The sequence below is a fragment of the Anabrus simplex genome, chromosome 1 (genome assembly GCF_040414725.1).
Source record: "Anabrus simplex isolate iqAnaSimp1 chromosome 1, ASM4041472v1, whole genome shotgun sequence".
NCBI lineage: Eukaryota > Metazoa > Arthropoda > Insecta > Orthoptera > Tettigoniidae > Anabrus > Anabrus simplex.
In genome coordinates, this window is record NC_090265.1 from 217,640,864 (window position 1) to 217,656,458 (window position 15,595).

Here is a 15,595-nt window from a genome sequence, read left to right on the forward strand (position 1 = left end):
TGAGTGGTGTCTTTAAAAATAGGAAGGATCACAATATGCTTGATGATGCTTGTTGTTTAAAGGGGCCTAACATCTAGGTCATCAGCCCGATCACAATATGAAGATAAAGTTGGAATTCTAAAGGACAAATTGGGTCAAATATTTGTTTATTGGAAGGGGAGTTAGGGGTTCGAATAACTTACCAAGGGAAATGTTCAATAAATTTCCAATTTCTTTGCAATCATTTAAGAAAAGGCTAAGAAAACAACAAATAGAGCATCTGCCACATGAGCGATTGCCCTAAATGCAGATGTTGGTTGGTTGGTTGGTTGGTTGGTTGGTTGGTTGGTTGGTTGGTTGGTTGGTTGGTTGGTTGGTTGGTTTTTAAATGAAAAGCAGTGTTCCTGAGGTTTTAATTCCAATTGAAATTGGGCTATGATCACAGTTTCAACAGTCATGTAAAACTACAAACAAAATGCCGGGAGGCATTAGCTAAATAATTATCCATTGGTGAAGACGAGGCACTTCTGTGAAGGAAAGGGAGGGAGGATTGGCAAGACAGGTGAATGGAAGATAGTAGTAGTTATCTGAAGTTAAGGCAGTGCTTTCCTACATGTGAGTGCCAGTTGACGTCCATAATTCAGAATCTGTAAGGGCAAAGGGGCCAGAAGAAATGGGGTAAATGTTAAAGGATTCAGCCATGAAACAGTCATCGAATGTGGTCTGATGGAGACTAGTGTGAATGTGGGTAGGAAGGTCAATTTAATGGGTTTTGAAGTATGTCTATTCAAAACAGGAAAGTTATCATGGTGCTTTTGAATATTTTGTTTTTATGTATGAAAGAACCCACAAGGAGATTCTGTTAAATAATTAAAAGGTATTTGTTGTTTTAGAAAACAAGTATTGAAGCAATAATGAAAAATAAATTTAAAACTACAAGAAGAAAAAAGCAGATCTCTTAAGAAAGCTAAATTAGTTAATTTGAGGAGTATTTGACTACCTCAACTCATTTTATAAGTTCATCTTGGAATAGTGTAATCTTTTCTTTTAATTTTATTTTAGGTGCCTATGGTGTAACTCTAGACTACCCGTCATCATCTCTGAAGAACAGAGATGCTGATGCCTGCAATCCTAATGTATATCATAGTATTGAAGATCTGAAGCACATATACGATGAAATTAAACAGAAAGAGGGTCAAGGTAGGTTCATTTTATGCTGTTATGTGATTCCCCAAGTTCGCTTTGTCTTTTGACATATCGAATAAATAAATGAAGTTCCAATTATTATTATTATTATTATTATTATTATTATTATTATTATTATTATTATTATTATTATTATTATTATTATTATTATTATTATTATTATTATTATTATTATTATTATTATTATTATTATTATTATTATTATTATTATTATTATTATTATTATTATTATTATTATTATTATTATTATTATTATTATTATTATTATTATTATTATTATTATTATTATTATTATTATTATTATTATTATTATTATTATTATTATTATTATTATTATTATTATTATTATTATTATTATTATTATTATTATTATTATTATTATTATTATTATTATTATTATTATTATTATTATTATTATTATTATTATTATTATTATTATTATTATTATTATTATTATTATTATTATTATTATTATTATTATTATTATTATTATTATTATTATTATCTCCTCAATCAATCTGTTGATATTCTTACTTTTCCGATGATGATGATGATGATAGCCTAAATTTCATACAGTATTGTTTCCAGCTACAGAATTAGTGAGGAAGAGCTTTCAGATATGTTAACCCCTTCCCAGCGTCAACTGCTCATAAGCATCAAGGTAATTATTTGCAAGTTGCGTGAACCGCTTATAAGTGGAATCCAAGTTTGTGTGTTTGTTTATTACAGATTGCATCAACCACTTATAAGCGTCAGAAGTTTATAGATACTTCTGACATCTATTGGCCTTATTTTGCAACAAAATCCTACATTTTATTTCCATGGAATATCGTATTCCGTGTAGAATTCATGTGGCCTTTCACACATGTTTTCTATGTTGTCGGCAGTCGAAGCAGTATGGCTTCCGCACTAAAACCCCGAGTGTAAACAAAGTATTTAAATAAACAGTGATACAGAGTGAATGCTCTTGCTTTACAATGAAAGTGAAGATGAAAGTGACAGTTATTTTTCCAAATTGAGTGATGAATTCCACATGACAGACATGAATGTGAAGAAATTGAAAACATTCAGACTAACTGGGTTATGTTTGATGGGCTGCGAAACAGATTCAATTTTATTGGCAATAGTGGGATTTATGCTAACTTAGGGGATAATCCTGAACTATTGACAATATTTCAACATTTTCATAGTGACGAAAAATTATCTGAATTTTTTTTTAAATACGGAACAGATGGAAAATTAATGTTAAGTTGAGCGGTTAACAAGAGTGAAGAATGAGTCGTGGGTATGGAGAGGAACTCAACCTCAGTAAGTCCAAACTCATGGTAATTGATATAACAGCACAGGTTGAGCTCACAGGTCATTTGAAATGATTTTGTATACCTTGGGTCAACTATCAGTGACAAGGAGATAAGGAGAAAAGGAGAAAGATTTTGCCAGGATGATTTGCTGAAATTAACTAAGATTTGGAAGAACAGAGGAATTACTAATAATACAAAGATCTATATCATTGAAACTCTTGTATTCTCTGTTTTCTAAAACTTATGCCTTTCAGTGTACTGCTACATCTGCTTTGAATCACAAGAGGAACCATGTGTCCATTCTTCAGGAGCTGAAGATTTGAAAACCACCTTTCTTCTCATATCAGTAAAAGAATACTTCAGTTCTTTGAACACATTGCGAGACAACCTGGAGAAGATCTTGAGAGGTTAATCATGGAAGGCAAGGTTGAGGGCAGTAGACCATGGGGAAGGACTGGAACCAGTTGATGGGAAAGATGAAGACTTCCAACGTGCCCTGAGAAAACAGAGGATTGTCCAGGATGACAACTCTACAGCAGAAATGTGACCATCAAAGACAAAGACAGTGGGTTAATGAGACTCAGAAATGAGTAATTCAATTAGCAATTATGAACTTCATCTGAATTTGCAAGTTTTTTTTCCTCTTTAGATGGATATGGGTATCATTGTAATGTAGACCTGCATCTTTGTTATTTCAGTATACTGTATGTAATTAGTTGAAATGTATTAGTGTTTTTTGTCCATTATGATATTTCATGCATTTAACTAAGCAAACATTTGGGGCCCCAGTCCTGTACACACAACACTTAGGACTCTGGAATAAATATGCTGTGATCTTCAGCAAATAAAGATGTACAGCTGCTCTTACATTTATTAAAATAAACAAAATAGAGAACAATCATTGCCTATGTTGACAATTAATTTATTGGCGTACAGCCTCCAGAGAGGCCTGGTGCAGGTCTTACAAATCAACACCTGTAGGGGACCTGCTTTGAGGATGAGGCTCTACCTGTGATGAATTCAAATGATGAATGTACACATACCCAGTCCATAATCTAAGGAATTAACCAGGAATTAGAAGGTTAACATCCACGACCTGGCTGAAAATCAAACCCGGGATGCCTTGGACCAAATGAAATGTGGAGACTTTGCGAGAGTGGGTTTATCCTTCAAAAAATATTGAAATAGAACATGCAAGATATTAATGTAACATTTTACCATATGTATTCTCATAATATAACAATGGGGAAAAAGTACAAGCCTTCAGTACATTTTTTTCCTAATTTCATTACTTTAAATTAAATTGATGGAAATACTAGTTTGAATGAAATCCTGAAAAATGACAAATAGTTGCTTAACACTTGACTTAATTCCTTAAACTCCTGTTGAGGAGCATAGGGCCAAGACAAGGTTTTGCCATCTGGTTCTGTGATGTGCCATGTGTTTCAGCTTTCCCCATGTGTACCCCAGCTGCTCACTCTCTATCTCTACTGATCTCCTCCATGTCATCTTAGGTCTTCCTCCCTTCTACCCCTGGGGGTTGCACTCGAGAGCTTGTTTTGCTATGCTGTCGTCAGGTCTACGCAGTGTATGGCCAATACATTGCCACTTTCTTTCCTTAACCTGCTGTTCAATCGGTAATTGGTGCGTTCTCTTCCACAGTTCCTCATTTGACACAACTTCTGGCCAGTATATCCCTAAGATGTTTCTAAGACATTTCTTCACAAATGTCTGAATCTTCCGTGTCCAAGTCTTGGTCACTTTCCTCGTTTCGCACGCATAAAGCAGCACAGACTTAGCATTGCTATTGAAGATCTGCAGTTTTGTTCTCATACCGAGTTCTTTAGATCTCCATATGAGATGGAGTGTTGCGAACGCACCCTTAGCTTTGTTCAAACTGCTGGTCACATCTTCATCTGCCCCTTCATTCACTGTTACAATGCTCTCTAGGTAGCAAAAGCAATTCACTCTCTCTGTAACATCCCCATTCAGTTGCAATGGAGTGTTATTTCGGTATCTCAATTGCATTTCCTTTATCTTCTTAATATTAATCCGAAATCCAACTTCCTGTGCCTCACTTTCCAGGTCTTTAAGCTTAATTTCCATATATTTACAACTATGAGCAAGTAAACATAGGTCATCGGCAAAGTCCAAGTCTTCCAGTCGTTGAGTAAGATTCCACTGGATTCCCAATCGTCGATTCATTGCACTTCTCATGACAACATCAAGAGTCATAAGGAACAGTATGGGGTGAAAGTAAACACCCTTGTTTCACACCAGTCTTAACTTCAATTGGTTCCGTCAAATGTCCTTTATGTTCCACCTGGCATGTACATATACTTATCATACAGGCACTTAATCAGACTGATGATCTTCGTGGGAATGTCGAACATCTTCATTGCTCTCCAGATCGTAGCCCTAAAAATGCTGTCAAAGGTCTTCTCAAAGTCAATAAAGAGCAAATACAAAGATAATCGGTATTCTGCTGATTGCTCTGCAATTATCTGTAAGGTATTGATCTGATTGGCACAGGAGTGGCCTTCTCGGAACTCAGCCAGCTCTTTTCTCAGCTTACTGTCTGCATACACTTTGATTCTGTCGAGAATTGACTTGTGAAAGAACCTTGCTTGGCACAGAGAACAGTGTGATACTACGCCAGTTGTAGCAAACAGACAGGTCCTCTCTCTTCGGAAGTTTGATAAGCAGCCCTTTGTTCCATTCTTCTGGGAAAGTCTTCTTTTTCCAGGTAGTAGAAATCAGTAAAAGCAGTAAATCTGCAGATACCTCTGGATTTCTTTTGAGAGCTTCAGGTATGACATCCAGTCCTGGAGCTTTGCCATTCTTTAGCTGTTTGATAGCTTTTACTATTTCTGGTTTTATTGGTGGCTCACTGCTGATCCTTTGATCTTCTGGTATCTCTTCATCCTCCTGTTCTGGTTACTCGGTTTGTTCTGTAATCCGGTACAGGACTTCCGTAAAATACTCTCTCCATCTCTTCATCTGCTCTTGCTTGGAGGTAAGAAGGTGGCCATCTTTATTCTTAATTGGCTTACTACCACCAAAATTCTTGTTGGCCAATTGTCTTGTGATGGTATAAACAGTTCGTACATCTCCTACTTCTGCTACATGTCCTGCTTCTGTGGCTAGCTTATTAATAAATGTACACTCTGTTGGTGGGTGACACAGATGAAGAATTCACCCACGGCATCCCCTGCCTGTCGTAAGAGGCGACTAAAAGGGGCAACCAAGGGATGATTATATTAGAACCATGAAACTACTTGTGATTAGTACCACCACGCGAGGGAACGCCGTGGGTCGCTTTCACTTGTGTGTAGTACCACTATGTTGGGTACCAAATAGGTTTGTGATTGGTAGCAAACAAGAGCGCAACAGCTTTTACAGTACCTGTGATTAGTAGCACTATATGAGCGACACCATGGGATGAGGGAACCCATGGTTCTGGCTTGCCTATGATTAGTACCCACTATATGAGGAACACAACGGGATAGTAAGAGTCCCTGTGGTTAGTACACTTACGTCAGGAACACCATAGGTTTGTGATGCCTGTAAATGGCACCGCAATGTGCGAAACACCGTAGGTCTGTAATACATGTACGAATTTCATTACCTGTGAGTAGTACCATAATGTGTGGAATACCGCGAGTCTATGCTACTTTTGATTGGTACTGCAACATGACAAATACCATGGTTCTACTTTTCTAGCGATAAGTACCATTATGAGGGGCCGATGACTGGGATTTTGGACTTCTTTCAACTACAAGCATCATCGATTCAGTATTGTGCTATAGAAGCAGTCTCTTGGTCAGTAATACTATTGTTTTACGCCAGCTAGTGTGCACGTGAGCACTGTGGGTCGGTTCCACTGATTGTTTTAAACTCATATCCATCCATTATTCGTCCTCACGTTTTGAATTCTGGTCAGTGGAGGATTTTGGACTTTTAATTTGTCATTTCATTTTGTCTCATTTCATACCATTAGGGGCCAATGACCTAGATGTTAGGCCCCTTTAAACAACAAGCATCATCATCACATTAATAAATGTCCTTTTATCCCTGTGAAAGCAACTCTTAACTGATAGATTGATGGCAGCGTATTCCTTGTGGGTCCTCTCTTTAGCATCTCATGTTTTAGCAGCATTTTTCTTGGTTTTAGCGATTCTTCTCTCTTCAGTTAAGTTTCAAGTGTCTTGTGAAACCCAGTCAGGTCTTCCTTTCTTTGTTATTCCAAGTACCACCTCACAGGTTGAGTGAACACTTCTTTAGCCTTAGTCCAAAGTTGGTCGATATCCTTGATCTTTTCTTGCTCCAGTTTGCCCAGCTCTTCGTACTGATTTCAAAGTTCTATCGAGAACTCCTCTCTGATGGTAGTCCCCTTTTTATCTGCTGGTGTTATATTTCACTCTACCATATTGACATGATCGTCTCGCTGTTGCTATCTTAATGTGTACAGTTGCTGTGACTAAATGGTGGTCACTACCAATGTCTGCTCCTCTTCTATTTCTCACATCGAGTAGAGAGGTGCGCCATTTCCTTTTTTAAGGCATAATGGTCAATCTGGTTTTCTGTCTTATGATCCGGAGGGCCCAGGTTACCTCATGGCATTCTCTGTGAGGGAAAATTGTACTACCAATCACCAGTCCAAACATACCACACAGATCGATGAATCGTTCTCCACTATCATTTTGAGTTCCCATACCATGCCTTCCCATAATTTACTGCAGGCCTTGGTTAGCACTTCCAGTTTTTGCACTTAAGTCTCCCACTACCATAACAATATCTCTTTTCTGTATAGTTCATAAAGTTTCATGAAGCTTACTATAAAAGCCATCTTTCTCCTCTTTTTCATTCATCTCAGTCGGTGCATAACATTGTATTAAGGTAACCGGTCTTGCTCTAGATGAAAATCGTATGGTGATTATCCATTCAGAAATAGGATGCCAAGCTTAACCAACTCTTCTTTGCTGTGCTACTCAGTAGTAGAACTACTCCCTCAGCATGTCTGTCATCCTCTCTTCCTGAATAGAACAGAGTACTTCCATTTCTAGTTTTTATTTCTCCAAAACCTGTCCATTTCGTCTTGCTACGACCCAAAAATGTCAGTTGAAACCGCATCATTTCTCTTGACACTTCTTCGAGCTTCTCAATCTTCCATGTCACATCTTTTGAATCAGTCCAGCTATTTCTTGTTTTGGTTTCTTTGAGTTTTATTCAGTTTAGCATGAGTTGTAGACCCAAGCACCCTAGCCTGGTGGGGGGGCTGCCCCTTTCCACTTCCAGGTATGCAGGAGTTCTCTCCCTTAGTCTTTAAGGATCCCTCCCCTTCGCCACAAGCCAGTGGTTGCTAATCCTATTTACCCCGGAAAGCTGGGTTGCCTCTTCTGCCAGTTCCACCATTCCAAGAACTCTTCTTTCCGCCTTCACTGCCATTCAGGACTTCAGCAGAGTTCACCAGAGCCCCGTTAGCCATCGCTTTTCAGAGTTCCTGCAAGGCCTTCACAGCTACCATGGCGGTGCCGGTGCACACAAAGTCCCCACTGTACTTCACACAGTTGCCCATCTCCCACCACGAGGAGGAGGGGTTAGACTTGTGGGAGACAGTTGCTTAACACATCAAATATAATTGTGTAGCATTGTCATTGCAATCGTCTGCCATAATTTTGTGCACAATAAATCATCATTTCCAAATGCTGTATGGGATTAGTTTGAATGCAGTGAAGGATCTTTCATCATTTGCAGAAGGATGCAATAGCTTCAGATCAGAATTTAAAAAGTCTGAAACTGTTGCAGCATTTGTTTTCTCCATTACTTAGGAATATATTAGATAAGAATTTTGAGGCTTTTATTCATCCACCTTTCCAACAAACAGATTTGATATACATCTGAATCAGTGGTTTCATCTACTGATATTCAATTAGTCGTTCTTGTGTATAATTTAAAGATCACTTTTTCTGAGAGTGGACAAAGTGCAAATGCTTCCTACATGTCAAAATGTGTACATTAAAATGCATTGTGTAAGCAATATTGTTTATAGGTTTGTTTCTTGTTTATATTTTCTTGATCCATTGATATTTTATCATGTTGCTCTAAGTGACTTTTCTTATTATCAGATTCTTCATAAATATGTATTTTAACAATGTTTGTAAATTATTATTATTGTAAGCAGATTTAATAAAATTTCAGTTTAGATGGAATTGTACAAAAAGTTAATACACAATAATAATGATCTCTCAACAAAATTTATAACTTTTAAAACAGGAGTATATTACTTCAAAGTATCATTAACATTTTAATGGTGATCTGCAAATCTATAAGCAGAGAAACAGAAGACTTAAGATCAAAATGCAGTGTCTACAAAAGAATAAGATAGACCAATATGGATGGGCTGATGGTATTTGTTAGGCCACATTTTGGAATAAGCTTTTACAAAGGACCACTAAAAATTTAATTTAAAACATCAGGTAAAATGACCTCTGAAAGATTTAATTAACATCAACACTGATTCCTAGTACAGAGCCATTTTTGTGTAAAATGTACTGCAGTTTACAAAATATGTGATACTCTTGGTCATGTTTAATGAATATTCAGTAAAACTCTGCTTTTACACTTTTCAATAGATTACAGAAAAATGGTATAAATGGAGTGAAAATGCAAAATGAGGGAAGTGGGTCTTACTCACCGATGAGTACCTGAAATGACTGGAATCAATAATTTATCACTGTTGAAAGCAAACTTTTAAGCAGAGGGTAGTTCTTTCAAAAAAGCAGCATCTCCTGAAGCATCGACTCTTTCTAGGTCAGAATACTTTCTTACACTAACACTGTAATAAAATGTAACAAATTGCTAACACTGTTCGATTCCCCAGATACAACCTTGCACACAATATGGTACTGTTTTATAAATCATTTTATCCAGCCATATGAAGTTCAGAAGTCTTCAATCCCCAGAATATTTGCCACCTTGAGAGCCTTTTCTCTCTGTATTATGCCGAAGGGAACCTTTGCGCTCATGCTGAGTAAAACCATTCATGCACAATTTCTTCTAGCTAGTCAAATTTTGAATATTTGATGTATTTTCTTTACAAATGTGAACTGCACTCGGAAGAACTTCTTCATTTAATTGTGTGTCAGTTATCCATGGTGTGGATCCAGAGATGCCTAGTTCCTTTGCAAGTGCAACAAGTGTTCCTTTAAATGAATCAACTTTCTCCAAAATGCATATCTCTTAGTCAATTGAAAGACTTTTTCTCGTTTCTGCATTCCTAAAATAAATACACAAGACTGATCATTTTTGCTGCTCAGAACACACAATATTTCAGAGTACAAATGATACAAATAACTTTCCGTGTACCAATCAAAGCTGATCTTGCAGGATACCTGTACATATAGTTCACACAACAGTGACAGCTGGGGCCAGTCTGGCAATAAGTGCTACCATTGGGTCATTTTTGCGTGATGTCACTCAGCAACCACCGCACATGTACGATGTACTTCTGTTGAGTGGGAGGAAGGGAGAGCATGTATCCGACTGTCTGACTGATTCATCATCGCCGAGCCAAAACTACTGGACATAACGAAATGAAATTTTGAAGACACATTTATATTACAGTTTCAGTGCTCGCTAAGGGAGGATTTTTGGATATTTCGTCGAAAAAGCGGTGAAAAGGGGAGTGAATTTTTAAATTGAGTGTATCTACATCTCAAAACTTTAAAAGTTTACAGATGTAAAAATTGGTGTTTAAAATCTCCTTTAAAAATAAAGAAACACAATTTTTTTTTTTTGGTAAATCCCACTAGGAGGGGTGAAAAAGGGGTCGAATGCCTTTAATGAGGATACTTATATCTCAGAAACTGAAGATATTACAGACCTGAAAATTGGTATTTGGAATCTCCTTTAAAAATAAAGAAACATGTAGATATTTTTTTTTTTTGTTTTCAGAAAATCCAGTTAATGGGGGTTAAACAGGAGTGACAAATGGGGTGAATTTTTTGAAAGACTATATCTACAGTATATCTCATAAACGTAACATGCTAGACGTAAAAATTGGTATTTGGAATCTCCTGTAAAAGTAAATAAACATAGGTGATTTGTTTTCGGATACTCCACTTAAGGGGAACTTAAAAGGGGGTGAAATGAGCATGTCTACAGTATATCTCAAAAACTTAACATGTTACAGAAGAGAAAAATGATATTTTTATCTATATTAAAATAAAGAAACGTGTGTTTTTCGGAAAAAATCTCTTGGGTTGGGGGGGGGGGGATAAAAAGACTGAAAATGGGGTTGAATTCTTTTTATTAGGATACTGATATCTAAAAAAGTGAAGATGTTACGGACGTGAAATTTAGTATTTGGAATCTCCTTTAAAAATAAAGAAATACATATTTTTTTGTGTTCGGAAGTCCACTTAAAGGGGGATGGGGATAAAACTGTAAAATTATTTGAATTATTTGTATGAAGATACTATTATCTCAAAAACTAAAGATGTCACAGATGTGAAAATTGGTGTTTGGAATCTGCTTTAAAAGTAAAGAAACCCGTATTTCTTGGATTTCAGAATATCCAATGAAAGGGGGCTGAAGGATTTAAAAAATTAATGGAATTATTTGCATGAGAATACTTATATCTAATAAAAACTAAAGTTGCTACAGACGTGAAAATTGGTATTTGGATCTCCTTTAAAAACAAAGAAAAATGCATTTTGGTGGGGAAAGTCATCTTGGAGGGCGGGGGTGAAAAGGAGTTGAATTCCTTTTATGTTTATTTATCTTTTACTAATAAAGAAACAAGCATTTTTTCCGGAAAATTCACTTAATGAGGGAGGGGGGGTGTGAAAGGAAGTGAAAAAAGGGAATTCTTTTTATGGGGTAACTTATATCTCAAAACTGAAGGTAACATACGTGAACATTGGTATTTGGAATCTCCTTTAAGCATAAAGAAACACGGCTTTCTTTGAGGGGGGGAATCAACTTAACGGCGGTGGGGTGGGAAAGGAGTTGAGACCAATTGATTTTACTGTTCATAATGTAATTGATTCTGATCATAAACCGATAACTTTTAATCTTTCCTGGGTTCGTTTTCAAGAGCCATCTTTTCCTTTGAAGAACTTAAAGTTAGATTACAGTAGATTCTCCTGGCACATAAATAAAAAATCTAAACACATTTGAAATAAACAATACCGAGCTCGATAGCTGCAGTCGCTTAAGTGTGGCCAGTATCCAGTAATAGGGAGATAGTGGGTTCGAACCGTACTGTTGGCAGCCCTGAAGATGGTTTTCCGTGGTTTCCTATTTTCACACCAGGTAAATGCTGGGGCTGTACCTTAATTAAGACCATGGCCACTTCCTCCCCATTCCTAGGCCATTCCTATCCCATCGTCGCCATAAGACATATCTGTGCCGGTGCGACGTAAAGCAAATAGGAAAAAAAAATTGAAATAAACGATAGGAATGATATTCACCATGCAATTGTTCACATCTATAATAATAATCGCCAGAAATCCCGTGCACTTGCCTATGCGCGAGAATGGTGCTGGTCATATTGTCAGCAATATCAATGGCAGCGGATGTAATTTACCGCCAAGTAGGAGTCTTGCATCTTGCTGCAGTGTCCAGAACATCAATAATAATAATAATCTAAATTCAACTAATATCACCCACCCTAATAATAATTTTCTGGACCATTGTCAAAATGTGCGGTCCGCACTGGGTACGGGTCCTGACCGGGTGATGACTACAAATGGAGTCCGGCCGCGGCTTCAGTACTGCCATGGCACCCAAGGTGACACCACGCCGGATCTCCTCAAGGATTTGTCCATATAAAAAATTCTCATAGGAAAAGGTGGCAAAGATTTACAATCAGTCAGATTTTCCATTTCATTTACAGTTTTACCGGGCGAGTTGGCCATGCGCGTAGAGGCGCGCGGCTGTGAGCTTGCATCCGGGAGATAGTAGGTTCGAATCCCACTATCGGCAGCCCTAAAAATGGTTTTCCGTGGTTTCCCATTTTCACACCAGGCAAATACTGGGGCTGTACCTTAATTAAGGCCACAACCGCTTCCTTCTAACTCCTAGGCCTTTCCTATCCCATCGTCGCCATAAGACCTATCTGTGTCGGTGCGACGTAAAACCCATAGCATTTACAGTTTTTATCATGATTTTTACTCATGTATAGCCACTTTCTTTGCAATTTCCTGCTTCAGTTATGTAAAAAAAATAGTATGTTAATTAGGCTTATGCATACTATTTTCCTACTACACAAATTAAAAAAAAAAAAGAACCAACTGACTTGGTTCCAAATGCACAATAGAAAGAATATTGCAAAGGAACCAAAGAGTTGGAGGAATTCTGACCCCTCTACCTCCATTTTCCCTGTTACTTATCCAAACTGCCTAACAAGATATTTTCATAATTACCATTTCCATTGTGATCTATGTTAAAGCGGCAGTTAAATTGGTCAATATTCATTATAATATGGGTTGTGTTTTTTTTGGGCTACAGACAGATAAGAAACCATTGTGTAGTCTCAATGTCTGACATTAATTTTCTGTGCACCACCTGCATTTACCCTTGGTTTTTCAGGCATTAACATGTTTAATTAATTTTTTTCAGAATTGGAGTATGACCACCTTGACTACAGTCGACCAGGCAGTTCACTGAAACCACACTATCAGCGAATGGCCAATGGACTTGGCCCTCCAAACAAAGGCAGTGGGAGTGGAACTGACTGAACTGATGATGTCCTTGAGAAGAAATTACTGGAACTGTAGTAGCTATACAGTGATACTGAAGGAGGGTTCTGACACCCTACAGAAAACAGTTCATCCAAAAGTGTGAAAGTGTGATATTTGATCACTGTGGCACATTCTTCCTCTGAAGTGAAGTGGTTTGTGAAAGAATTTATCATGATAACATTGATGGAGTGTGTTCAGCAAGATCAGATAGTGTTTTCAATAGTGTGGTAAAGTTCCATGGTGAGAAAAGTAATGTTGTTCAGAACTTGTTTCTTTAATGAACGGGAAATACTGAAAACTCAAAGAAAAGGTTTTACCTTCACCCAACTAGTAGGAATCGTGGTGCCTAATTTTTAATTAAGAGCAACTGCCTGTATTAATCTAAGAGTTCTCTCTTGTTTACTTCGTGCTAGTAGGAGTAATTAGATGCCCAAATGCTTGTAAATCCCACAGATTAAGTTATCATGGATTTTCAATAATGTACAAAAAGTTATACATTTTTCAGCTATGTTTTTAATGCAAATTAATCTTATAATTTTATTTTTTCCATGTGGGTTTTATTAAAAAACTAGGCGGAGTATGATAAAAAGGGACAGTTTTGATATGAATTATATCAGGCTGAAATATTGTGAAAGTCACAACTATCAAAGTTTAGAAGTTCACTATAGTAATATATTAAATGTATCATCTTTGTGCTGATACCTTTGGATTTGTTTTCCTAAGACTGAACGGAAGTATAGATTAAATGTTAATATTTGTGGCGGGGAGGGAAGAAGAATGATAAGTGAGGTAGTGAATCAGAATTCACTTTTTAAAAAAGACTTCTTAAAAATGCATGAAAAATATACAGTATATGAAAGTTTTAAAGGCTTTATTTGGAATATTCACTTTATATGTACATATCTCAGAATGAAATTAATTTAATACTGGTGCCCTTCATACTAGAAACATTTACTGATAGAAGCTACAGTAAGTTAGTATACAGTACAAAATCAGTAATATTTTATTTGAGGTTGTTCATAACTTCAATCTCAAAAATAATTGTAAACTCATCTGTACTTTCTGTAGTGTAATTAGGTTTCAGTCATCTCAATATGTGGGTCAGAACAGGAAATTGTTTCCATATGGCTCTTGTAGACTTAAATGAGGGATTGTTAGTACGGTATCTGAATCAACTTGGATTTAATGGCTCAGAGATAGAAAGCTGCTTGCTTGGTCTGAATATTGCTAATTTGGAATACTTATTCTGTGTAGTGATATACAAATGGAATTTTGACATAGCTCTACTTTATCACTGATGCAAAAATAATGATTACCTTTGCTTTTTGAAACTTGAGTATAATAATGCACATTCATAGCTAGTTCATAGGATAAGAGAGAAAGAGTGCTAACAACTGTAAGTCCTTATTTATTTACTTTTGGGTTCTTTGAATCCCTGAAATAGACAATGAGGATTCCATTGATGTGGTGTTCTAACTGAAAATGCTCACCTCCGTCCTGATATGAAGCTACTCTTTTCTTATTTATGTTATCAGTGTGTTTAATGGAGTTATACATCGGGATAATACTTCAATTGGAAAGGAAGAGTTATTTAAAATTACATGATTTGTCTTTGTTAAGGGTGTGATTGATATTGAGCATGGATTAGCTACATGGAAACAAAAGCATATTGCTGGTTTAGAAAGAAAACTCAGGAATGATTAGATGGAAGTTCATCTGAATGCCTGCCTTGCCTTTGTTGAGGTTTTCACCCACTGCAAATACTCTCTTATCACAACATAACAGACAATTTTTCCTTCTTTTTATATTTTTTCAGTGGATAAATTTATTAAATGAACCAATTGAAAGAAGATCCTAGTTTCAGATCTTACATTTTAAGTGGATATAGTATTTCCCTCTCTTCTACAAGAGTCTGCTCGTGGATTTTGATGACTTAAAGATTTTTTCTTTTATTACCAGAGTGATATTTTATTGAGTAAATTTCATCTTGAACCTCATTAAAATTGGCCAAGTTGATTGAAAGTGTTAATATATACTTCCATTAAGCTGTGATTAAAAAATATATTGCAATAAATCTGTAAATAAAGTTATTTTTTATCAAATATTCCTCAGTGTATTGTATATGTCAGAATGTCACAGTTCTCTATTTATGGCTTGTTTTGAATACATTCCAAGTTCAAAAGGATAAAAAATATACACCTAGAAATTTGTAAATTTATTTTGTAATCCTTTTGTATTAGTCGACAAGGGTATGCACTAAGTATTAATTGGTAGCATACTTCCTGGAGTCCTAGATAATATTGTAAATATTGAATGGAATAGTACAAGCTGTTTGAAATAAAAGACAATTCTCACTACTGA

At 36.3% G+C, this 15,595-nt stretch overlaps 1 protein-coding gene across 2 annotated transcripts in view; it reads left to right on the top strand.

The window, feature by feature from the left end:
- LOC136885811 (protein draper) overlaps positions 1 to 15,595 on the top strand; it is a 314,515-nt gene extending 298,920 nt beyond the window's left edge. For both annotated transcript variants that reach the window (XM_067158547.2, XM_067158548.2), the window contains 2 exons: positions 1,042 to 1,179; positions 13,113 to 15,595. In XM_067158547.2, coding sequence (XP_067014648.2) covers positions 1,042 to 1,179; positions 13,113 to 13,231 — 257 coding nt within the window. In that variant the 3' untranslated portion in view covers positions 13,232 to 15,595. The remainder of the gene's footprint in view (positions 1 to 1,041; positions 1,180 to 13,112) is intronic.